This window comes from Ictidomys tridecemlineatus, chromosome 15 (genome assembly GCF_052094955.1).
Source record: "Ictidomys tridecemlineatus isolate mIctTri1 chromosome 15, mIctTri1.hap1, whole genome shotgun sequence".
NCBI classification, from domain to species: domain Eukaryota; kingdom Metazoa; phylum Chordata; class Mammalia; order Rodentia; family Sciuridae; genus Ictidomys; species Ictidomys tridecemlineatus.
Window position 1 is genome coordinate 32,400,811 of NC_135491.1, and position 25,371 is coordinate 32,426,181.

Here is a 25,371-nt window from a genome sequence, read left to right on the forward strand (position 1 = left end):
TGGAAAAAGCTATACCATGTTACCCCTAATTAAAGGAAAGGTACAGTATCTATATTAATAAGCAATTAAGTTGATTTCAGGATGTATCAGTGATATTTTCTTAGATTATACAATCTTCAATAGAAAAATTTCAGTCTGGTGGCTGAGGACTGCAAGTTCAAAGCCAGTGTGGGCAATTTAGCAAGACACAAATAAAATGAAAGGACAGGGATGTAGCTAAATGGTAGAGTACCTGTGTTCAATTCCCAGTACCATGAGAAAGACAAATATTCAACATAATTGATAATATCATAAGGATATAAACATAAGGCTGATGAGCTGACATCTACAGAACATTCCCATAGCATCAACTATACATGAAACATTTAAAAACAACCACATTCTGGACAAATCAACTTTTTTTTGGTAGTTCTGGGGATTGATCCTAGGGACTCACACATGCTACATCCTCAGGCCTAACAAATTTTAATAAAATTTGTTTCTTGTTTTTGGAACTGAGTATTGAACCCAGGGGCACTTTAACCATTGGGGCACATCTCCAGCTCCTTTTATGTTTGAAATAGAGCCTTGCTGTGATCTGAGGCGGACTGTGTGTGTGGGATCCTTCTGCGTCACTGTGCCTGGCTCTCAATACATTTTAATGTATTTTTCAATTTCTCTGGCATCAAACCCGATATCACGAAAATCCAGTTTTTGAAAACTAAATCAGATTTCTGTGGGTCAAAGCAACTAGGAAATAGACTATATTGAAAATGAGAACCCAAAATAAGCACCATGTTAGCTGTGTCTCACAAATTAAAAATATCTATTAGATCACTAATTTTAACCCCTTCATCTTTTTTAAGTTTAAACTGGAAATCAGGAATCATTGAAATAGAAAACAGATCCCACCCAGAGAAATCAAGGCACTTTTAAAGGCTAGTTTTGAAGAAAAGAATTTCAAAAACTGATCGGTGTAGATTCATCAGGAAAAGTGATGCATTACCAGTAATTACCAGTATACACTAAGGTATAATGAGGATTAAGAAACAATCTTTTTTTTTTGACAATGCAGATGAAATGGACCTAAACTAATAAAACTCACTCAAGAAGTAGCAGCCTCAAAACTGTAGGCCCAGACAGCTTTTACTGGTCTATTCTACCAAACATGTAAGAAATAATGCCAGTTCTATACAAATGAAGGAAAACAAATGACAAAATTCAACATTCATTCAAGGGCAAACTGTGGGAACATCCTGAGAGAGGGTGATAATTAACACAAGCCAACATATCTATAGACAATAACATCCTTAGTGGTGAAAGACTGAATACCTTTCCCCAAGATCAGGAATCGGGCAAGGACGTCCACTCTCACTTCTACTCAGCATTGTAACTGGGGTCACACCATGTGTAATCAGGCAACATAAAGTAGGCACACAGATTATGTACAGAAAAACCACCAAGAATTGAAGCAGTTTCTGAAATTAAAAGATTTAGGTGGTTATAAAACTCCATATGGAAAAATAAAAGATATTTTTATACACTACTAATGAAGAATCAGAAGTAAAAAAAAATTAAATGCCAAAAATAACATTTAAAAATTAAGTATGAGACATAAAACTACACACCTTTTTTGAAAGAAAGCCTGACAAACTAGAGAAATGTTCATGATCTGGAAAACAGAATATCAGTTTTCACCCAGTTGATCTACAAATTAAACCCCATTTCACCCCAAATCCTAGCACAATTACTTGTATAAACTGATGCTAAAATGTATATAGAAGGGCAAGCGAAATACAATAACTAAAAACAATTTTGAAAAAGTTGGAGGAGTCGCACTATCTAGTTTCAAGACTCACACTAAAGCTATAGTAATTGAAACAAGTGTAGTGCTTCTCAAAGTATAGACAGATCACTGGAACATGCAGTCAGCCAATTTTCAACAAAGGTGATAAAAACCTGGATATCTATATACTATGAGAGTAAACTTAATCCTGTACCCTGCACCACAAAAATTCAAACCAAAAAGGACATCTAGAAAAACAGAATCTTGACTGACACGTGTTGTGGAATGATTTCTCAGATACAATTATAGTTAATTTTGATAAAATACATCAAAGCACAATCCATTAAGAACTTCTCCTTAAAAGTCACTTAAGAGAATGAAGAAATCATGGAAATTAGAAGGTATTTACAAATCCCAAATCTGATAAGGACACATTTACAATATATAAAGAATTCTGAAACTCGAATGGAAAGATAAACCACCTAAGGTAAAAAGTTGGCCAAACATTTGAACACACCCTCCCATTACATGCCTACTGGAATGACTATACAATGACGGGAACAAGTCCTGGCAATGAGGTGGAGCAGCTGGAACTTTTCTGTGCTGCTGGTGAAAATGCAAAATGGTATAGTCTTCTGGAATTCAGCGTGGCAGTTTTCTTCTAATGTTGAATATACCCTTACCACACAACCAGTAATCTTATTCCTAGGTACTTAAGTGAAAGCTTATGTTTATACATGAACATGAATGTTTATGGTGACTTTACTCCTAACCCAAAAGTATAAAACAATGGAAATGTCCTTCAACTGGTTAATGGGTAGACCTGCAGTGCAGCAGAAAATGAACTACTTTACAATAAAGAAAGAAGTGATACACTCAACATGTATGAATCTCAAATGCATTAATGCCTAAGTGTAAGATATGTACCAGGCTACTTATTATGATTCCATTTCTGTGACATTCTAGAAAACACAAAACTATAGGACAGGAAACATCAGTGGTTGCTTAGAAGTAGGTGGACCACAGGGAGATATGAAATGTTTTAGGTTTCTGTTATGGTATTCATACAACTAGGTATTTGTTTAAATATGCAGATATACTAAAAGGCATTGTACTGCATGTAAACCCAAGGTGGGGAACTAGTATTTTATGTGAAAAGGAATTAAGCATCCAGATTATTTCAATCCTGCATCTGTAATATCACCAAAAGAAATTCTAACCCAGAATTGGGAGTTTCTTCAATAAATGATAGCAACTATTAAGCCATTAGGTGGAGAAACAGTCATCATGATGACTTAATAGGTGATGACGGAGAACATTTCAAAGCAAGTAGTAATTTGGGTCTGTAGCCAATTTGTAGTAAGCTAACATACTACCAGGAGAAAAGAATCAAGTATCACACAAGGTCAATTAAGATGAAGTTATTAGTAATTTTAAGGGCTATTTCAGTGGATTACTACAGTTAATTGAATAAGTCAAAGAATTATATACTTAGTAGTATAATTGTTTAACAGCATTAAGCAATTCTGATGATTAAGTAGTATATAATACTACTTAATCAATAGAGGATTAATCTATGATAGCGACATACTACAAAATACTATAAAGCTGTTAGTTGAGATGGACCATATATACTGATATGGGAAAAAATCTAAAGTGGTGTTGAATGTGCAAATATTCTGAATAGTATATAAGTATACTATTTTAAAACCCCATTACCCCAGTACAATATTACATTTCTAGGAATGAGTGCATTCTTAGAAAACAGAAGGATATAAAGCATGCCAATTTGTTTAGACACAAATAGATGTGCATCTAAGTGATTGTGACATGGCAATAACTATTGTTAAAAAAAAAAAAAAAATAGTATGCATCCATGGGGCTTGGGTAAGGATAGAGAGTCTAGGTGTAGTCTGTATGTGTTTCCTTTGGAATAAGAATTTAAAATGTTTTGTATTGTTTAAGTGAATTATGTACAAAATATTGAGTATTAATTTATATACAATTAACATCACAATATACTATATTAATGTGCTCCATATATCTACATATTTTATAGTAACCTTTACACAACCTGGCATATAATTAGCATTATATGGTTAATATATTCAGTAAATTTAAGGAATATCTAGGTAAGTGGGACACTACAGAGAAAGCAAATGCAGACCAGAGTTATTTTAGGGAGGCCAAAGAAGATGGAATAGAAAGGGTCAAAAGAAATTTCTTCAGATGCTAAGATTTGTGAAAGTGCATATGCTGGTAAGATTTTAAATAAAATCACAAGTGTTCTTTAAGTCGATAATTGCAAAGTAAAGAATGAAGTGATAACTGAATTTGTGTAGGGGATGAGAAGTGAATGGGGTGTAGATCAAATAAGACCAGCCAGAGTTTCTTAAGTGGGGTAAGGAGCATGTGGGGATTCATCATGTTGGTTTCTCTACTTTGTTTGAAATTTCTTAAATTAAACGTACACGAATAAGCTCAGTACGATTTTTGTGAAGAAACATGGATAATGAAGCAGCACATGAAATAATTTTTTTTTTTTTTTTTAAAACCAAGGAACTACCAGAAAATAGTATTAAGAAAAGGCTTGTAGGACTCTGGAGAAAATGCTAAAGGCACTTAAGAGTCTCTCTAGCACTTCAGCACTGCCTTGCTCCTCTGGGCTTCCTCGTCTGAGCCACAGAGCACAAAGGAATTTGAGTAACTTCTCAGTTCTTCCAAGGATAACCTACCTAGCACCAAACTCGGCTTACTAATTCATTAAAATGAATTAGCCTTAGGGAATTCAGGCTTACTTCTCTAGTGAAATCCTGGTTGAGAAGTCCTGCTTAAAAAAAAATGTACTTCATGTTTGTAGAAATGTGTCAAAATAAATAGTAACACTAGCCTGAAAAAAAAAGGGGGGGCATGATACTACTATAAGACCATGCTGTCTTTAAAAAAGGAAAATGTGCGCTAAATGATTGTGAACATGGCAATAGCTGATGTAAAAAATAAAAAATAATAGTAATCACAAATTTGTGAACTTGTACATTGTAGAGAAATGTATATCAAAACCACTGTGAAATTTGTCAAAAACATTCCACCCCTACCAGTCTCAGCACTATGACCCAGTGAAGTTGGCAGAATATATCATTCTCTATAAAGGTATTTTTTCTGTAAAAGTTTAAGTTTTTAGAGGGAAGCTGATTTAATACATTTGAGATTCTTTAATACTGAGTTGTGTGGCACTAGCATTTTCAAGTTTTTATGTTTTCTCCCCCACCATAGAGACTGAGAGAAATTAACAGTATGATACGGACAGGAGAAACTCCAACTAAAAAGAGAGGGATTCTTTTGGAAGATGGAAGTGAATCACCTGCAAAAAGAATCTGCCCAGAAAATCATTCTGCCTTATTACGCCGTCTCCAAGATGTAGCTAATGACCGAGGTTCCCACTGAGGTTAGTCCCTGGTATTGAAACTGTCTTTCACAAACTGTTTTGCAGCATCATTTAATGCATGCTATATTAAGGAGCCCATTTCCTTAATCCAGCTAATTAGAATCTATTAGAAATAGGAAGGGGCATTTTTATGAGAACTAGACTTACTCTTTTCAAATGTGAGAGGTCTCTTAACAGGTTCCAGCAGAGGAATTGTATTTCAAATTCATTCCTACCTGTTTGTGGTCAGCTCTAGTTCTTATGAAAAGCAAAACTTTGTAAAGCAAAACTTAAGTACTTTGTTCTCAAACAGGAGCGTGAAATTTCTACATTTATGAAACAAAGGAGATGGCTCAGATTCCCCAGGTCACTATAGCATAAGTCTCCTGTCCCCTGTGGTGCACTTCTCCCCTTCCCCAGTAGTGTGGTGCAGTGTGAAAAGTGAACATTCAGTTGTGCAATGTCTGAATGAACCTGTATAAGTGGCGGCACTTTAGGGCTGTAAAATGCATGATTTTGTATCCCAGATTTTGCTGTATATTTCTGATGGCACTTTCTACAATGTGAACTTTATTAAGTACAAAACTTCTAGGCTGAATAGCCAGTATTTTCTTTAACACTTTTGTACTTTTTTAAACTGTTCTATGCCCTAGTAGCCACCTTTTGGGCATGCTTTTTAAATTCTCCAGTTGTTATTTAGGGATCAGCTGGCTAAGGAAACATTTTTAAATCAAGTTTAATTGAAAGAATTAATATGAAAAATTATGACCTCTTTCTTTAGGAGGTAGTTATCCAAAAGACATGTAAAAATATGTTTGGGTATGTTCCTGGCAGTCTAAAAAATAGGTTGGAGAATTTAGGTTTTTATTAGTACATAGTACCATTTATACAAATTAGAATATATTATTTAACAGCTATTGAACTATCTATATATACACCTTTATTAATCACTATTGCTCCAGCAGTTTTAAAGTTGAATTAATAATCTTATTAGGGAAAAAATTCAATTGTAAATTGAATCAGTATAAACAAAGTTACTAGGTAACTTCATATTGCTCTAAAAGAAATATGGAACTTACACTGTTCAATTAGAATAGTGTTCTGCAAAAATATTTATAAAAACCTCAAGATACTGCTCCTGTAATTTTATATCAAAATAAGTGTATTTTTCAATAAAGCATTTATAAAGTCATCTTTGTTTAGTTATATTGAGAAAGGGTGTTTAGTTTCCTGTGTAAATGACAAAGAACAATCATTTATTGGTTTATTTTCATATCTACTAAACACATTAGTCAATCATTTAAATATCTGACTTCATTAGAAACCGTTTTAACACTTTTTCTCCCTCCTGCCATAAAAATACAGTTACGTAATTTGTTTAAAAAAAAAAAAAAAAACACTAAGATCAAGTGTTCTGGTTTCCTCTCTAAAACATTCTTCAGAGATATCAGTCTATAAATCAGTAAGACAGCAGGCTGAAGACTGAAACAATCTTTCACTTAAAAGTGCCAAGCTCTAGAATCTGCTCTCTAAACCTGTCCTCTCCATATGCTAACACATGTACAAATGAAACCACTGATTTAAAACTATTAAATAGTTCTGATTTCGGTCTGCTCAGTTTAAATGAATGCAACTTACCTTTAGCATTATATTCAGAAAAATACATAAGTCTCAAGGTCCCCAATAATTTGGAGTACTGAACTAGATAACCACCCTAAGACACTTCTGACAGAAGTAATGCATTACTTAAAGAGAGGTTTCCAAACCTGCTGTTAGAACCTACACATACATAGAAAACACTGATACCCAGTTGTGGTTCACACGGTTTACTCTTCAGGCAGTCCTTTGCCATTAGTCTGCTTTAACTAGGCCAGAGTCCAGCAGGAAAGTGCACGGTGCACCAGATTCACCATCTCTTAAGTTGCTACTGTTTTCTCTTCTTTACTGAAGGGTTGTACTGAGCCAGGCTTTACCCATGACAGGCCAGCAACATGAACACTTTTATTGTGCTGTTCTTCAGGCTTCTTCTAGGCACAATCAAAAACAGACATTAAAAAAAGATGACTGATGAGGAGAGTGCAGCCTGGTACAGACTTGTTTCCCCCAAAGTTATTTGTGTGTAATGAAGGTCTCCAGTGAAGATGTTTTAGAAAAGAAACAGCAAGTTAACCATCTCAAAGATGGTTTCTACTTACTTTCTGAGTTAGCATCTTCTCTCTGGCTTCATCATGTACAGAAGGATTCCATGGAGAAAAGCTTAAGGGGCAGAAAGTATTAAAAACAATCAGTGGCTTTATAAACGTGTATAATCTCCATTTTTCAAAAAGGAAGCCAATTCTAAAAACTTAATTTAAAAAATATTTTATTGTAGATGGACATGATACCTTCAATTTATTTTTAGTTGAAGGACCTTTATTTTACTAATTTATATGCAGTGTTGAGAATCAAACCCAGTGCCTCACACATGCCAGACAAGTGTGCTACCATTGAGCCCCAGCCCTATTTATTTTTATGTGGTGCTGAGGATTGAACCCAGTGCCTCACACGTGCTAGGCAAGCGTGTTCTACCACTGAGCTACAACTCCAGCCCTTAAGGAATATTTTTAAAGAATAATCTTTCCTCAGTTGTTAAAATGTTTTAGATGTTACATATAAATGATCTTCTCATTAACCATTCCTTATACAAGGATTACCTAAGCTTCACATCATCCCTAAAATACTATTATTTAAAGATGAAGAGCTGGATGCGTGCACATGCCTGTAATCCCGGTAGCTCTGGAGGCTGAGGCAGGAGGATCTCAAGTTCAAAGTCAACCTCAGCAACAGTGAGGCGCTAAGCAACTCAGTGAGACCCTGTCTCTAAATAAAATACAAAATAGAGCTAGGGATGTGGCTCAGTGGTTGAATGCCTCGGAATTCAATCCCCAGGTCCAAAAAAAAAAAAAGAAGGTGAAGAAAGCAAGGTACAACAAAATTGAGTAATTGCGCTGGGTCACCAAAGAAAAAACTACCAAAGCCAGTCCATCATCTGCTGAGCCCATGCTCTTAACAACTGTACCACAGTGCCTTTCTGGCAGTGCAAATGTTGCCAAAGAACTCACCAATTCCTTAGTTCTCCAAATTCTTTCAGCTGCTTTTCCCCAAGATCCAACATCACAGTGTTACAAGAACCCACCATGCTCATACCACTCAGTTTCCCTCTTTTTAACCAAACCTGAATGGTGGTAGGAGTATGGCAGTTAAAGAGAACAGCTCAAACTGCCAAATAAAAAGTCTTCACATGGGAATGAATTACCATATCACAAGGGTCCTTAGGAAAAGTAGTCACTACATATTTTGCTATTGGCACAACGTGCAGACAATATGAAGCATTAAGAGGCCGTAAAGCCCTGGAAATTGTTCTGGCACCAAGAATACAAAGGCCATAGGCTAACAGATCATACAAAATTTTTTTTCATTCAAAGGCCACCTGGAAAATGTAAAAGTGCAGTACTAAAAAGAACCATTCATCTAGATATTGTACCACTTACCTAATTGCATAGGGGTCTTCTATTTTAGGTTGGTCAAATAAACGAGCAGTGCACACCTTAACACTGTCAACCACTTTACTTTTAAAAAGCTGAATGTCCTTTTCATACCTGTGTTTAAAGTTTAAATCAAAAAATTATCAACTTAATCTACTTAGCTGGATTTTAAAATTTATCTTAAATAACCAAACAAAAAAGTCACGTACAGGACTGCAGCCTCTGGGTTTAGGGGGCTTGCTGTATCAATCTTGTAGAAAACTCTCCTTGCATACATTAATACTTGCCAAATATGATTATGGTTTCGCCTAAAAGGAAACATGGTATCATTACTAAGGCTTGCTCCTATGATGTTATGTCTCCAGAAGAAATGCTGATTTACTGACCTCCATTTTGCAAATGCTCTTTTCACATCCAGTTCACCCGAGGTGGGATCAACTAGCGGGTGAAAGACAGGAATATCAAACACCAAGCGCTGTGTTTAAAGAGAGACATGTCCTTTAATGGAAGCACCGGAACTTATGAGACAGATCCTTACAGATAGTCACCAAAGGAGCTTCAAGGCAACAGGGCAGTCATGTTGTTTAAAAAGTCACAAAGCTGCTCCAAGAAAGATACTGAGCTACTTTTAACCATTCAGTGGGGAAAAAGGTCACTCCAACTGCAGCATGACAAGTGCTGTCCATGTGTAAGTGCTGCAGTACAACATCCAGCCTCATTTGAACACGCCAAGCAGAGAAAGAATGAAGCTCAAGGCAGAGCACCCCATGACCAAAGACTCAACAAAGCACCAAAACTCCACTGGGAAGACAAATGTTTAGGAAAACTGAAATTGTTAAAGCATTAGGTAAGGAAGAGAACCAAAACAAGAAATCCCTAGGCCCTTTAGTTCCCCCTTGGTGAATGGAGCCCCACAAACAAAGCCACATTGTCTCCTACTTACTGGACAGTCACCATCTGGATAGTTATCAGGGATGTAAACTGTGAACTTGAACACACCATCCTGATAAAGCCCATGCCGTATGAATATTACTCCAAACCACACTGCAGGAAAAAAAAAAAAAAAAAGGTTAAGCCCTAACTCTGTGTCAGAGGAACCAAAAATGCTATAAAGTAAGAGTGAATCTTATCTTACTTAACGCAGAGCGGTAAGATGGCTGCACATAGACGCCTGGCAACTTCTGCTTCACAACCAAGGTACTAAAACAAAAGCAGTATAACAATTAACTTGTATGGATGCCAACGGCATATACAGATCAAAGCATCCTAAATTGAGACTAGGAGTCATCTCTTAAGGGGCAGGTGACACCCAAACCATACAAGCCAAGTCATCATGTCTTTTACCTGACAACTCTGATCACTGCCCGCTTACTGGCTTCATAACCAACTCACAGAATCTCAAGCCAATGAAGGGCCCCATATTAAGAAAGTCAGGGAAGCTGGGCACAGTGGCACAAGCCTGTAATCCCAGCAGCTCAGGAGGTCTGGGGATGTGGCTCAGTGGTCAAGGGCCCAGAGTTCAATCTCTAGTAACTGCCCCCTTTGCAAAAAAAAAAAAAAAAAGAGCCAGGGAGGGTAATACAAAAATCAGGTTTTACTGCCAGAAATCGGCTTCCCAAAAATATCATCTTAGAAAAAAATCAGCCTATAGTTAGTTTTGAATAATACAAGGTGGTCAAAGTTCAAAACATTAAATTTGATGTAGATAAGAGTATCTATAAAATTATTGCTTTTGTTATTGTAGATGATGGATCTTATATACATTTAAAAGTTGTTTTTTATTATTAAGACATGATTAATATTTTCCTTTTAGGCTCCAGCAAATTATACCACTAATGCTAACAGATAAGTTGTATTAGAATAAAACATGAGATAGAAATATAACTTTTTTTTAAGTTGTCAATGGACCTTTATTTTTTTATATGTGCTGAGAATTTGAACCCAGGGGCTCACATATGCTAGGCAGGCGCTCTACTGAAGAGCTACAACCCCAGCCCAGAAATTTTAAACTGCTTTTAATTGTAATTTTAGGCAATTGTTAAGATTCCACAAACTCATCACTTAGTTGTCCTTTTCAGTTTGAATCACCGGAACCACGGTGTCACTTGGTGAAGACGGGCATCATTGTGAATTCTCAAGCTGTACTCTACTCCCAAATAGCTAACTCCCTAACTCAGACACTTGAACTCTGCGGTCCTTACCAGTGAGTGGGAAACTATGTTGAAAACAAGGAAAGACAAGTCTATCAACAGAGGTGTCACTAGTTTTTCTGGGACCCAGTAACCCACCAACAGCCATTGTGTCCTCTTGCTTGCAACTGCAGCTACATGCTGTGATCTGACCTTGAAAAGAACACTGTTCACTCTAGGGCTTAATGTTTACCTGCTGCCTGAATTCTATAAAGAAGTAGTTTATTGGGCCTTATTACTTTTATTACCTAGTTGCCATCACATTCATTTTTTTAAGTTCTTTTCTAAGTCACTAAAATTCAGCGTGCAACAGCTCAGGAGATCTGGGGATGGTTTGCCAGAAAAGGCAATTTTGTGTTCTAATACACAGCAGATTTAATCACCACAATAGGAGCTTGTCTAACTCACTGCCCAGCCTCAAACACAAGGCCTCCATTATAAAACTAAAGGGATTATTGCTACCAAATCACACCCAGCCAGTTACACTGGGGCCTCTCACCATGACAACATTAGTACATTGAGAGAGAGATTAAGGATGCTTTTTTAAAATAGCTTCATATACAAAGGAATTTTTTAAATGATGGAAACTTAAGAATTCTCCAGACTTTCTGTCCTTTTAATACACAAGCAAGCCATCTGAATCTATGGGTTATTTGAGCCCCTCTATGCAAGGGCAAACTTCTGTGACCAGTCAATCCTTACCCAGTAGAGCCCAAATCTTTGTCTCCCTATAATTGCCAAACCCTGCCTTTGGGAGTCATATAAAATAAATCAAATCCCTTCTAATAACAGACTTTTGAGTATATGAAGACAGCTTTAATAAGCACTTAAGTTGTCTCAAAGCCAGCAGTTCCAGTTTAATTGCTGATCCCTGAAATCTGTCTTCCCAACCCTTCCCCACCAGGACCATCTCCCCATTCTATCAGGATGCCTCCAACAAAGTGTTAACCAAAGTGGAACACAATCTTCCAGATGGGTCTGACCTAAGGAAGATGAGACCGCCACCATCCCACTACCCCACCCCCCCAACCTCTTCAAGAGATCCATTTCTCACTTCACCTAAAAAAGACTAAAATTCAGTTGCTAATTTCCTGATCCACTGTAGGTTCTTCATTTTAATTTTTTTTTTTTTTTAAGTTGTAGTCGGACAAGTACCTTTATATATTTATTTTATGTGGTACTGGGGATCGAACCCAGCTCCTCACACATGCTAGGCGAGTGTTCTGCGGTTGAGCCACAGCCATAGCCCTAGTTCATTACTTTTAAGTTTCTTCCTCTTCTTGATCTCCAGAATGGAGCAAGAGGGGGATGGGATTGAGTTTTAAGATTAATCTACCGGTCCATCAAAAAACATTTCATTTTTCACCTGCAAGGATCTTTCATAACTGAACCAAATAGTCTCTTAAGAACTCACAATTCTGCAAGAAGAGAATATTCCAGGTAGAAGGGTCCGTAAGAAGCATGTGTGCCATTTGCCGACTGTGCTGCTGGGGCAGGCGACGTAGGCTTAGTGATGGGCAAAGCATTTTTGGGAATAGAAGGTAGCTGTTTTTTTGGTGCAGTTCGTGGAGGACTGGTTTTCACATCCCCTGTTAATGTCTTCTCTTCACCATCAGATCGCTATTCAAAATGAAGTTGGGAGAACATTTGTTAAGATGATTTTTTAAAAATACTCATTTTTTAGTTGTAGTTGGACACAATAGCTTTATTTTATTTATTTTTATGTGGTGCTGATGATGAACCCAGGGCCTCATACGTGCTAGGTGAGTGCTCTACTGATGAGCCACAACCTCAGTCCCATATTAAGATGATTCTTAAGTCACAAGAGTATAGTATTAGGGCTGGGGTTGGGGCTCAGCAGTAGAGCACTTGCCTAGCATGTGTGAGACACTGGGTTCGATCCTCAGCACCACATAAAAAAAAAATTTTAAAAAAAGGTCCATCAACAACTAAAAAATATGTTTAAAAAAAAAAAAAGTACAGTATTATTAGCTTCATGACCTAAAAGCCGGAATTCCTCTCTTGTATGGATACTCTAAGGCCATGATTGAGATCTGAAAGTCCTCTGAGCAAGCAGGTCATATTAAGAGTGAACAAGACTAAAACAACAGCAAAGAATAGGAATCCCTTTCATCAGCTGCACTACAGAAGGACAACAGTCATATTTACAGATTAACTGAAACAGAAAGAAATGGTTTCTCTTGGTGGTCCCAAGATGAAAATGTATTTTTAAAATAAATTTTATTTAGGAAAATTAAAGAAATGGTTTCTCCTAATGAAAAGGAGTTACTAAAGCCATTAGACAACTGAAGATGACTAGAAAAGTCCCTCTGACATATAAATGATGGAGAAAGGAAAGTGCTAAGAAGTTCAGAATAGTGTGGATGACAGAGCAGCCACTGCATGATGTCATCACTAAAGGCAGAAACAAAGCTATTTTCTCACTTGCTTGGGTCCAATTTGATTTTGTCCCTAATGGAAGATATTCCAAATGTGGAAAGACATCAGCATAAACTGTCATCCTCAGTCAATAAAAAGGACAAAATGAGTTAGAAACTAGGTACTTTCTTGACACAAGGTACAACCAAAGGCTGTATAAAAAGTAATATTCTCTTAGAGGTGGAATTAAGGGTGGTTGTTTTTTTCTTGCTGTTTGCATATTTTAAGCTTTCCTAAAATGAAAATGTGTTTTCAAAAGAAATATTTAGAAAAATTAAATTAGTGGTCCTTAAAAAAATAAAGTCCGATGTGACCATATTGGACTGGCATTTTCCAAAGCTGCTTTAACCTCTGACTCTTGAAGTTTAATACAGACATTACTACAATCATAGATTACATTTATCAATAACGAAACTTAACTGAAAATAATTTTAGAATTGATTACCACAGTTTTTATTTGACAAGCAATCTCAGCATCAGAAACTGACTTTAATGGACAAAATCATTTCTTCTCATAAACAAAACCTAAACTAGACAAACCGGATAATTTTGTTAAGGTTACTGGAGACTTTGGCTTAGATGACGTTAGCCTTCATCCTGGCCCTCTCTTCTGACAGAGGCAAATGGGTTTCCTCACTGCACTTACTGACTGTACCTACTTTGCGTATGGAGCTTGTAGACATGCTCCAGAGAGGGTTCATAACGTGTACTCCAGAGAAGTCCAGTGGTCCGTGTCATCCAACTCTTCTGTCCTCAGCATTCACTTTACCCTAAAACCATATGGGAAAACACAAATATTGTAATGCCAACAGTTAAAACTTCTGAAATGGTCAGAAACAAAATCTGATACCCCAGAGATACAATATAATGTTATATAATATATAGTTATGAAAGCCTAGGAAATGTCTTCAGGTAGCTTCAGAAATAATATTCTTCTATACCCCTTCCTATTCTGGTTCCAATTTCTTTTGCACCTTTAGATGCCTACAAAAATCTGCGACAAGGTCCCTGGCTAGGATTCAGAGCAGACAGTGACATGGTTCAGCTTCAGTGCCAGAAATTCTGAAAATATGGACTACAACAGTTGCTACTAGCATAATATCTAGGCTTAACCAATGGGAAAGCCAGATTCAGAATGCACTGTACCCACCTACACAAAAGTTATATCACTATTCCCAGGGTCATGGGAACAAATGGTAAAAGAGCATCCAGGCTGGCTGATTTAAGAGTGTCTTTAAATGAGCCGTTTCAAGGACAAAATGATTCCTTCCAGCAAAACTATTAGCCAAAGATAAGAAAAAACAAGGAAGGCCACACATACCTATGTCAGTAAAGAGGACGGGGCATACCTGAATCCAGGCAGGACCACACTCAAGAAACTGCACGTTTTAAACCGGTAAAAATATGGAAAGTCTACAGAATTAGGCATTTAAGGAATTACCAGGCAATACACACAAATACAAGGAAGACTGCACAAAAAACATCTCACAAACAAATCTTCCACTCGAATCTTCAAGTTGTGGATAGGAAAGCAAGTCTCAAAGGTCACAGAGTCAGTGGGTCATTTACTAAAAATAAGAAGCAGCAAAGGAAAACCAGCCAAATCCAGCTGTAAGGACAGCAACTTGGCGATTCCCCCCAGGCTCCACTGTTGAACAGAGCTCAGTTCTCTAAATTCTTATTTGTACCAATCAAAAGGCTGAAGGTGAAAAGGGTCAAAATTTAGCAAAATTTTCCTAAGAAAATTTTCTTAAGATTCTTAAGAAGCAAATCATGTAACAAGCCATGTGTTTTCTCCCTGATGAGCCTATAACATCCATGGGTGGGTACTAAGTCTACCATACCCTGCAGTGCTTTGCTTTCCAAGAGTTAATGCCATCCAGTAATTAGAGGATGAGGGTACTAGTTGTTCCACTAACATACTGACAAAATGAATTAAGTAGCAACAGCTCTCCACAAATCTGCCTTTAAAGGTTACTGACACATGAAAATTGTTGGGACATCAAAAATTGGAAGGCGGGGTCCTACTTGGCCCAAATGAAAACAGATTTTCTCCCACTGTCCTTTAGATACACCCGATTTAACAGGGACCCACATCTCTTGGGATCTAGTGCTCCCAGAATGGTAAATTCACTATAAAATCCCATTCAAGTCTTAACAATACATTACGATTCTGCAGCTTTGCCTTTAAGAATCCTATGAAACTTGCCCCCAGTTCCCATCTTTAAGCAAAAGGTATTTGTTGCTGGCTAGCATTGTGATGATTTTTTTTTTTAACCCAAATGGTCCCAGCAGCAACACCATCGAGAAACTTAAGCACGCTTTTCAGAAATGACACCATTTATTAGATGTCTAATCCACAACAGGAACAATATGACATTCCAATAGGAATGACACAGATGGAAGGAAAGATGGCTATATCCTTGGCGTTAGGAAACAATTTTGGAATTTCTCCTGGTTCGGCTCTGAGAACAAAACCTGATTACTTTCCTTTACATCTTAACAGCTGAGAAGTCAGTGTCTTTGGCCCATACGAATGATCCCTTACACAGAAGGGCCAAACTAGACCCACTGCTCCTAACTTAACCTGGAATACCTTGAGCTCATTTCAGGGTAAGAGGAGACTGGGCAAGGCCCAGGAAAAAGACAAAACAGCTCCGGCCCCGGACAGGCTCGCCGGGCACAGCCAAGACCGGCATCTGGCTGGGACGGGCACCCTTGCCTGGGGCAGAAATCCGTTTCAGAGCACACAGAGAGAATCTGGACAAACCTGTCTTGAGGTGACGCAAGTCAGGGGCCGTGTCCTGGCCTTGCAGCTACCTTGAAGCCAGTCAGGGGTCTTCAAGACTCTGGAATGGGGGCTGAGTCTCTCCAGGTCTGAGAGACCACCCTCCCATCCCCCGCCGCCTGGAGCCACAGGCCTTGGCCTGGGAGGGCGGGCCCCAAACAGGTCCAGCGGCTGGGCCCGCCTTCCTTCCCTGGGCCAGCCCAGCCCAGCCCAGCCCATTCAGCAGCCCCCAAACATGGACTGCAGGTTCCAAGACCTCAGTGCAGCAGGTGCCTGTAACGCGCACAGGTGCCCAGCCCAGCCCCGCCCCCGTGTCCCATCGCGGCCGCCGTCGCTGAGGAATCAAGACTGCTCAAGAGGGAGACGAGTGCCAGGCCCAAAGAGGCTGGTGGCCCCGGCTTACGGACTTCTCCTTCGCTGCATACCTACCAACTGGTTTACCCCAGAGCCTTCAACGCAGAGTCCCCAGCTGCAGAGTGCCGTCGCCGCCCGACAGCATCTCTGGCTGCAGCGCCAGCCCGGCCCCTGCCCTATCCCCGCCCCGCCCTGTCCTCGGTGCCAGGCCCCGCCCCCTGCCCCCTCCCCTAGACCTGAGCTCTTCCGCCCAGCCTCCAGGCGCCTAGTGGCTCCCATACCTGTCCATCAAGGGCGCTCTTCCGGGGATGTCTGGACAACAGCAGTGTGTCCTGCCAATCAAATCGGCTCCGCTCGGGTGGGGCAGCACTTGACCCTCCCCTTACGTAACAGGGCCTGGAGTGAACTGTCAATCAAGGAAGTGTCGGCCCCTTGAGGGGGATGGGGGCGGAAACAAACAAGTACCGGGATACAATTGGCCACAACGTCCGCCAGTCACCATGGAGACCCCGCCCACGGGTTTGTGCCGGCAGCTGCAGCCATTCACGGGCTGGGACTGCGGCGTTTTCTCAGCCCGGCACCGGCTGGCCACTGTTCGTGGTGTGCTCAGCCGCTGCCAGGCCCGGCTGCCACGTAGGGACCACCAGGGTCCCAGAGGCCGGAACGGGAAGGGCTGGGTTAGCAGAGGGAAAGGACACTTTCAGGAGCGCCGAGAAATGCCGTTTTCTACACCGGAGACGGGGATAATGGCTGTGGGCGGACCAGAGCTAAACTCCAAGTCATCGCTCGGCTCTGGTGCACCTAATGGAATGGGTGGGCCCGAGACCCAGCGATCTGCGGTTGTCCCAAGTTCCCCTGGCGATTCTGCCGAGTTGAGAGCCTCTCCCACAGGGACAGGTAGCTCCCGGTCCTCCCGCCCACCCCTCGCGCACCAGCCCGCACTTTGTTCTGAAACACCTTTACCTTTTGTGACCTTTTATGGCTTAAGAGCTTTCCATAGGAGTCATTTCACGACCCAGCCTAGTCTGGCTTCCTTCCCATCATAGTCCCATCCTCTTTCCTATGTCTGCCTCTAGCCCAATTCTGTGCTTTAGGCTGTCCTTGGTTTAATGCTTCCGTTTTAATGCCTGGGACAGATGTGAATGGTGGGAACACAAGGTTAAGAGAATAATTCTATCAAATGGGCCCACTCTGCTGCCCTGGACCCCCATGCACTTTCTTTTCCAAGAAGCAATTTATCTGCAGCCCTGCCTGGCCTAAGTGGACAGGCTATGTCGCATTCCTCAATAAACTTGCTGTTCACTGCAGGAAAAATGCAAGCCCAAAATAATGTTGATAAGAGGAGCCCAAGGTACCCTGAAGGACAACTTTTGTTACCATATCCTAAACTCTGGGAGATGAGGATAGTTCCTTCTAACCATAAAGTCTGTAAGAATGTATGGTTAAGAATACAAATAGAACCAGTCAGATGGGCCAAGGTGACCTAGAGTTGCCATCATAGTGGGGATTTAAAAGTCTGATGTCACCCTGCTGTCAATCAAAAAAGAGGTAAGTGTGGGCAGAACTCTCTGGAAACTTCTCTGGTATCTCAAAACTGGAATACAGAAGAGGCACATTGTCCCTCTCCTGAGAGGACCCTCCCTTGAGAGTGTCTCCTTTTCTTATCCCTTCAATAAAACTCATTCCTGTTACTGAGTGACATTCTAAAATCTTTCTGACTTGATAGCAAGAATTAGGGTTTGAAAAGGGGTCTTTGAAGTACCTCAGTTTCTCAGAAGGCCTCAGCTCTGTAATACTCCCCCAAACCTTTCCCCAAAATGATTCCTCCCTGTGGGATGCCCTTCCAACCCCAGACACCCCTGGCCACTCCCAACAACTTTCTGCCCCTTTTCCAAGATACCAGTGGCACTTTTTGTCTCTGGTATCTTAGAAGAGAAGGGAGATTCTCTGACCAGCTTGTTTGTTCCAATTTGGTTGCCTCTGGGATTCTGGTAAATGACTTACTTATTAAATGGCAGGAAGCCAAACTCCTGATGTTAATCCCAAGGGGTGGTTCTGAAATCCAACTTCCTCCTACAGTTAAAAACAGTCCTGAGCCACTTCCTGTCATCTCGTTTGGATACTCTTAGGAATGTTATAAGACCCTTAATATTGGTCTTAAAAGGAAGGCAAGATGAAAGTCTTTTTTTCCACAGGAAAGACGCCTCCATTGACATCCTAGCTCCAACCAATCTTCTTTGCAGATTTGCCATTCTCATCCTCTCAAGATTTCTTCTCATCTCATCCCTTCTCCAAGCTTCCATTTTCACTGAGAACTCACGTATTTCTCCAGCTCAGATCTCGCCTCTGAGTTCAGATGCAGGTACCCAACTGTGCTCTTGGCAGTGGGTGACTCAGACACATACCAAGGTCAGGACACTCGAGAAAACCCAACTCCCACTGATGCACATAGCTAGGGGATTTCTCTCGCATGGTAAGGCATGCTCCGGGGGTGGCACCATGCTTGAAGCATTGCTTTCCGTGGTGTTTCTGGAATTTCACTTCCAGACTGTTAGCAGTGGCTGCTGCCATTCAGGTACATCCAATGTCTACAAAATAAAGAATATCCCTTTCTTCCAGGTGTCCCCTTTGAAGCTCAAGAATTTCTTTCCCAGAAGCTCCCAGAAGAAATGTCCACATGTGTCAATGACCAGAAATGCATCACTGGGTCTCTGCATACCACTGAAGCATCCAAAGGCCGAGGGAACAAGTCTGTCGTGGTGACTTGAGCTAATCGAGATTTACTCTGGAACCCCGGACAGATGTGATTCAATTTGTATTTTGAAAACATCACTTTCTTGGAGAACAGATTGAAGGGGCGGGAGTGTTCAGGCAAGAGATGATTACAGGAGTGAGAGGGTAGAGATGGAGAACTGACCGTGTCCCAGAGATATTTAAGAGATAAAGAGGACAGACCTTGCTCATGGATCAGATGTGTGGATAGCGGAATGAAGAAGGGGATATCATGGATGATGCCGAGATGTTTGGGTTGAGCTGCTGGATGAAAAGTGAAGCCATCTGGTGAGATGAGAAAGGCAGAACCATAAGTAGGTTGGAGAGGGTGGGAAACAGGAAGAACATGAGTTCTGTATGGGGTGGGTACTGTGGACACTAAAGGTTAGGTACCTGGGGCTGGGATTGTGGCTCATCGGTAGAGCGCTTGCCTAGCAAGGGCAGGACCCGGGTTCGATTCTCAGCACCACATAAAAATAAAGGCATTGTGTTGTGTCCATCTACACCTAAAAAATAAATTAAAAAAAAAAGTTTGTGTACCTGTTATGGATTAGCTTTTAAGTATCCCCCAGAAGCTCACATATGAGACAATACAAGAAGGTTTAGAGGTAAAATGATAGGGTTATGAATAATCAGAGTTAACCCACTACCAGGGATTAACTGGATGGTAACTGTAGGCAGGTGGGGTGTGGCTGGAGGAGGCAGGTCATGGGGGGTTGGCTTTGGGCTTTACATTTTGTCTGTGGTGAGGGGGTCTTTCTCTCCTCCTCCCTCCTCCCCTCCCTCTCTCCTAGTGACACTTTCCTACCCGCCTTCTTCTGCCACACCCTTCTGCCTCACCTTAGCTCACAGCAATGGACTCTAAGGAACATCACCTCTGAAACCGTGAGCCAAATAAACTTTTCTAAAATTGGCAAAGACCAAACTCCTCACCGTGGCTGGAGTCCTGTCCCACTGCCCCAGGTTCCAGCCACTCCAGCATCCCTTCAGTCCTTGGACGTGTCAAGTTTTCCCCTCCTACCCCACAAGATGGAGTCTTTGCTTGGATCCTTCTCTCCTCCCCCCTCAGCTCACACACAACTTCAGGGAAATGTGCTGTTGCTCTGGGGGATGACTCGACTGGTGTCCATCTATCTCCCACACCGTCCTTTAAGCTTGTGAGGGGGAACCATATCTGTTTGGCCCTCCATTTGCTGAGGGCCATTGCCAAGTAGGAATGACACATCGAAATTTCCTTGCCAGCGTACCCCATGTTAAATGGACTTGCCTTGGACATTGCATGGGTCTTTGAGAAAGGTGACCCTGCTCAAGGACCAGGGTGGATCCAGGATTAGAGTGTATCCTGCAGGTTTTAGGAAGTATCTGGGTTTAAGATAATTTGGGTTTAAGGTGTTCCCTGTTTAAGACTATGTGGTTTTAGGGAAGTTTGAGGTTTAAGTTTATTGCTGCTGGGAATAGGGCGTTCCTGCTGCCTGAGTTCCCGCTGAGTTCTCGTGGAATAGAAAGATTTGGGACGTGAATTGTGCAGGAGAACGTGTGTAGAGGCCGGTGTGAGTTCGGGAATAAAGAATTGCCGTTTGAATCTACAAGGTGTGTGGTGGCTCGTGATTCTGTGCCCAGCCAAGACATTGGCATCCATTGTCTCCCCAGCCCCTAGCCCCTGCCTGGACGGAGTATGTACTTGAGATAGCAGAGCACAGTCCCCAGCTCCGCACCAGGGAAGCTGCTTGCTGTGATCTGAAAGTGCCTTGTGCCTTCCAAAACTACCGATAAAACCCGATTACCAGTCTAGCAATGTCAAGAGGTGAAGGGACCTTTAAGGGGGATTAGTTCAAAGGGCTGATTGATTAATGCAGTTCCCCTGAGCCTGGATTAGTCACCTGGAGTGGGCTGGAAGGGTAGGAAATGATCCGGTTATGAGAGCCTTCACCTAATCAGTGCGCTGATCTACGTGAATGGATGGAGTGGGTGGTGACCGTGGGCAGGTAGGAATGGTTGGAGGAGGTGTCTTTTGTCCTCTGTGAGCATGAGCCTTCTCGGCTTCCCGATTGTCAGATCCTGAGCTGCTTTCTTTCATCATACCCTCCCACCATGATTATTCTGCCTCATCTTGGGCCCAGAGCAATGGAGCTGGTCATCTATAAACTGAGACCTCTGAAAAAAAGAGTCCCAAACAAACTTTTCTTCCTGTAAAATTGCTCTTGTCATGTATTTTTGGTCACAGCAATGCAAAGCTGACTAAAACAACCTCTAGTCTTTATAAATCACTCAGTGTAAGGTATTGTGTTATAGCAACAGAAAATAGGGTAAAACAGCTCACTATGAAAGTCAGGATGACTTATTCAAAGGGAAGTGAGGCAGCCTCAAAAAGTATCACTTAAGACAAAAGAAAAAAATTTACCTAAACCTTACCTATATAAAACAAAAGCCACTTTCAATCACTGCACAGTACATTTGCTATTCTAAGTTTTTCGGAGTATTATCTGACACTTGTGTCAAACAATTCGTTGTACACCAGGACCTCATAGATATGTGATCTCTGAGTACTCAAATGCTGATTATGTTCTAATCCTCAAAATACTCATTGAGCCCATTATTTTCATCTCTGGAAAAATTGTATAAAGCAATTTAGATCACCGAGTTACCACTAATAACCTCAACCTTTCAGTTGAGGTTTGAAACAGATATATATATATATATTTTTGCATTACAATTCTTATTGCACGTATACAGCACAATTTTTTATATCTCATAAAGTATGTTGACACCAACTCGTGTCTTCATACATGTACTTTGGATAATGATATCTATCACATTCTACCATCCTTGCTAACCTCCTGCCCCCTCCTTTTCCCTCCCACCAAAACAAAGGAATTTTAAATGTGTGTGCCTTTTACATATATACAGAGTCAATGTTTTCAGCTCAACCCATTTGCTCCTAAATCTTTCTCTGAAAGGTAGATTCCTAGGTTTATATCACTGATCACACATGTTATTCTTTACATGAGATAATTACCTAGATATGCATTTAATATGGCAGAAAAATATAATTAGCACATTAAAACCATAATTTTATGGATAATTATTAGGATGAGACCAATGTGGGAGGATATTAAGTAATGGCCCCATAGCTGGTGATTTTAAGACATGGCAGAAATCATGGGTTTTTTCAGAATCATTGAAGTTCCCCAGGAAACACTGCTATAGAGATGCGGTTTCTGTCTTTTGTACATCCTTGCTGATTGTTACAATTTTTGCTTATAACCTCACAAATGAACTTTATATTCTATTTATATTAGGTCACATAATGTTTTCTTCCTGCCTTATAATGAGTGGCTGGCTGGATGGATGGAGAGGTGAAGGGATGAATCGTCTAGACAAGGGCTTTCAAAATGATGTTGGAGTAGCTGATGGACCACTGTGAATATTTATCCTTAAGGAAAAGCAACCAATATATAACATTGTGATTCAGGGCTGGAAGAGAATCGATTTCCTTTTATAATCAAATAGCATCTTGAACATGGCACGACATTACAAAAATCACCCCCTCTCAGCCTGCTGATGATTGTACCACAAGCACAAGAGCAATCTTCCCTTTGATTGACGTTATCTTTGGAAAACCACCTCACTCGGTGGTATAAAGCCTTTGGAAAGATGATAAATGCTCCGGTCAGTTTTAGCTAGAGTGGCAGATTCAGAAACGGAAAACCAAAGAGAAAGCAATGTTCATTCAGCGACAAATAATCCATGGTCTACCATTCTAGGCACTGACCTTCCTTTCTTGCAACCGGTAAAGGCGAGCATCTCTGCTTTTCAGAGTCTCCCACCTAAAGCCATCATCCTCAATTCCAACATCACAGAAAGTTTCAGTTCCACAGAAGAATGCAACACACAGCCTTATACTCATTATTTTATTTTTCCTCATTTCAAAATAGCTGCAGTCATCATGACCTTCACCTCTAGATACTTCAGTTTGTATCTACTAAGAGAAAGGACATGCCCGCCCCTACCCCCAAGAAAATTCACCCAAGAAAATTCACTCCAGAGAAAAAACCTTTTATAACTATTGCTATAGACTAATTGTTTGCCCCCCTGCCCACCACCAAATCCATATGTTGGGAACCTAATCAACAATGTAATGGTATCAGAGGTGTGGGCTCTTTGGGGGGGCGACTGGTCATGAGGGAGGAGTCCTCATGAATGGGATTAGCGCCCTTCCACAAGGTCCCAGAAGGCTGCCTTCCCCCTTCCACCTTGTAAGGACACAGAGAAAGTGCCCAGAACCAGAAGTGGGCCCTCACCCGACACCAAATCTGCCAACACCTTCATCTGAGGCTTCCCAGAGTCCAAACTGAGAAATACGTTTTTATAAGCTGCCCAGTATTTCGTTATAGCAGCCCAACCAGACTCAGCTGGTTTCCATTTTTCTAAACCAGGATTCAATCAAGATTCAGTCGTTTGCATTTATGACATCTCTTCAATCTCTGCAGTCTGCAGCATCCCCTTGACCCCACCCCACGACACAGATATGAACAGAACAGGATATTCTACATTCTGGGTTTGGCTGTTTTCTTGTGGTGTTGTTGAATAGAATATAGCCTCCATCTCTCTATGTCTCATAAACTAAAGGGCCTGAAGGCTTGATTAGATTCGGCACCTTGGGCGGGAATACTTCATGGGTGAAAAGTCTATCATGACCTTTTGAGCTACTGATTTAGAAGAATTCCATCCCAACAGCTATGCCTGAACCAAAAATTTCAAAAAAAAAAAAAAAAAAAAAAACAAAACAAAAAAAAAACAACACACAACATGCACTATGCTAGCACAGGTTACCTGGCTCTCTGGTCCTGTACATATTCGTGGATTTTGAAGCTGTCCTTTGGGCATTTCTATGTCCCCTTTCTAAGGTTGACATTGTCAGCACCCGTTTTCACAAATATCAGTGAGTTCACAAATTAGGCTTGTTCTCACGGCCACTGCTGGATACTTACCGATAGTTATTTTGAGTTGGTTTAAAAATAAAAATAGAGGAAACAAACTGTGGTTCAGAAGACACTGGATGGCAAACTGTGGTTGCCATATTAGTAAATGTCATTGTCTGGAAGTAGCAGGACCTCAAGGACAACAAATTTGGGGGAATGCAGAGACCTTGCTCCCACCTGTAGTCAAGCCAAGGCCTCAGGTCCCTGTACACAGTAAACTCTAATTTTTTTTTTTTTTAGTCGTCAGTGGACGTTTATTTTTATATGGTGCTGAGGATCGAACCCAGGGCCTCACACATGCTAGGTAAGCGCTGTACCACTGAGCCACACCCCAGCCCATTTTTCTTTGATGTGACAAGATACAAAACACTTTTCCCCCCAAAATCATTTGTTAACATGCACCAAAAGAGGAAGTAAAGTCTGTAGAGGATTGTTTAAACCAGGTGTCCCATTGCTTTCTCTGGGAGTGTGCCAAAGAGTTCACACAAATGTAACTTGCATCTTCCCCAGTAACAGGAGGCAGCCTCTGACACCCTCGATGTGGCCCTCCCCTCTCAGGCAAGGCCTCTCTACTATCCTCTGAGCCTGGAAAGGCTCTGGCCACTTTAACCCAAGGAGAGGCGACTTTAGCTCCTCTTGGTGAGTGGCCGAGTGCCCTCTGGTGGGCAGCGGTAAGAATGCAAGCAGCCAAACAAATTCACTTACCCAAGTATATTTCTCATAGAGAACATTGTTTAAAAAAAAAAAAAAAAATCCTGAATATATGTTTACATTCATGAAAAAAAAAAGAGTTATTCCTAAAAATTTTTTCTATTTTCCTTAAACAGTCTCAAGGAGGGTAGGACCCCATGGGGGTTCAAGTACATGGAGGCGAGATGTGGATTCCAGGGAAATATTTTTACCAGCCCTTCGTCTAGGGTGCCCATGATTATCTCAAAAACCGTTCCTCAGGGCTGTCCCTTAAGAAAATCCATGGCTTTAATGCCCCAACCACAGGCCTTAGAATCTTCATTCCCTAAACTAAAAATGACGATAGAGTCTAACCCTCTAGGCACACGCCAGGGCCCAAAGCCCTACAGTAAAGGGATGGAGTGCTGAGGAGGGCGCTTCCAGCCGGCCTCGAACAGAGTGAGG

At 40.8% G+C, this 25,371-nt stretch overlaps 3 protein-coding genes across 12 annotated transcripts in view; 2 read left to right on the forward strand and 1 right to left on the reverse strand.

The window, feature by feature from the left end:
* The window catches only part of Rbl2 (RB transcriptional corepressor like 2), a 52,542-nt gene extending 46,161 nt beyond the window's left edge, over positions 1–6,381 (forward strand). For all 3 annotated transcript variants that reach the window (XM_078032315.1, XM_078032316.1, XM_005318177.5), the window contains one exon: positions 5,039–6,381. In XM_078032315.1, coding sequence (XP_077888441.1) covers positions 5,039–5,209 — 171 coding nt within the window. In that variant the 3' untranslated portion in view covers positions 5,210–6,381. The remainder of the gene's footprint in view (positions 1–5,038) is intronic.
* A 58-nt stretch (positions 6,382–6,439) lies between these two features.
* Positions 6,440–16,248, reverse strand: Aktip (AKT interacting protein). 2 transcript variants are annotated; one of them, XM_013366092.4, is made up of 10 exons: positions 16,112–16,248; positions 14,001–14,111; positions 12,317–12,522; positions 9,849–9,913; positions 9,657–9,757; positions 9,100–9,188; positions 8,923–9,021; positions 8,720–8,827; positions 7,385–7,445; positions 6,440–7,216 (listed from the first exon to the last, which is right to left on the reverse strand). In XM_013366092.4, exons 2-10 carry the CDS (start codon positions 14,040–14,042, stop codon positions 7,106–7,108), a joined length of 882 nt encoding a protein of 293 aa, XP_013221546.2. In that variant the 5' UTR covers positions 14,043–14,111; positions 16,112–16,248; the 3' UTR covers positions 6,440–7,105. The 2 variants fall into 2 exon arrangements, with proteins under 2 accessions (XP_013221546.2, XP_013221548.2); XM_013366094.4 differs by lacking the exon at positions 16,112–16,248 and having other exon boundaries at positions 6,440–7,213.
* Positions 16,249–16,263: 15 nt separating this feature from the next.
* On the forward strand, positions 16,264–20,844 carry LOC144370859 (uncharacterized). Of its 7 annotated transcripts, none has more exons than XR_013430887.1 (3): positions 16,737–18,031; positions 18,727–18,956; positions 19,103–20,844. XR_013430887.1 is itself a non-coding variant. In XM_078032319.1 (3 exons), the coding sequence occupies exons 1-2, from the start codon at positions 16,984–16,986 to the stop codon at positions 18,831–18,833; spliced, it is 504 nt and encodes a 167-aa protein (XP_077888445.1). In that variant the 5' UTR covers positions 16,752–16,983; the 3' UTR covers positions 18,834–18,845; positions 19,103–20,844. The 7 variants fall into 7 exon arrangements, 2 of the variants coding, with proteins under 2 accessions (XP_077888445.1, XP_077888443.1); XR_013430885.1 differs by having other exon boundaries at positions 16,752–17,380; XM_078032319.1 differs by having other exon boundaries at positions 16,752–17,380; positions 18,727–18,845.
* Positions 20,845–25,371: the final 4,527 nt, after the last annotated feature.

Excerpts from the sequence above, each read along its gene's own strand:
- Aktip (XM_013366092.4), bottom strand. The coding sequence starts at position 14,042 with ATGAACCCTCTCTGGAGCATGTCTACAAGCTCCATACGCAAA. Across the intron at positions 9,022-9,099 it reads AGAGCATTTGCAAAATGGAG|GCGAAACCATAATCATATTT; the intron begins GTCAGTAAATCA and ends GTTTCCTTTTAG. Across the intron at positions 7,217-7,384 it reads AGAAGATGCTAACTCAGAAA|AAGAAGCCTGAAGAACAGCA; the intron begins GTAAGTAGAAAC and ends GATTGTGCCTAG.
- LOC144370859 (XM_078032317.1), top strand. The coding sequence starts at position 16,984 with ATGGAGACCCCGCCCACGGGTTTGTGCCGGCAGCTGCAGCCATTCACG. Across the intron at positions 17,381-19,102 it reads AGCCTCTCCCACAGGGACAG|GTGTCCCCTTTGAAGCTCAA; the intron begins GTAGCTCCCGGT and ends CCTTTCTTCCAG.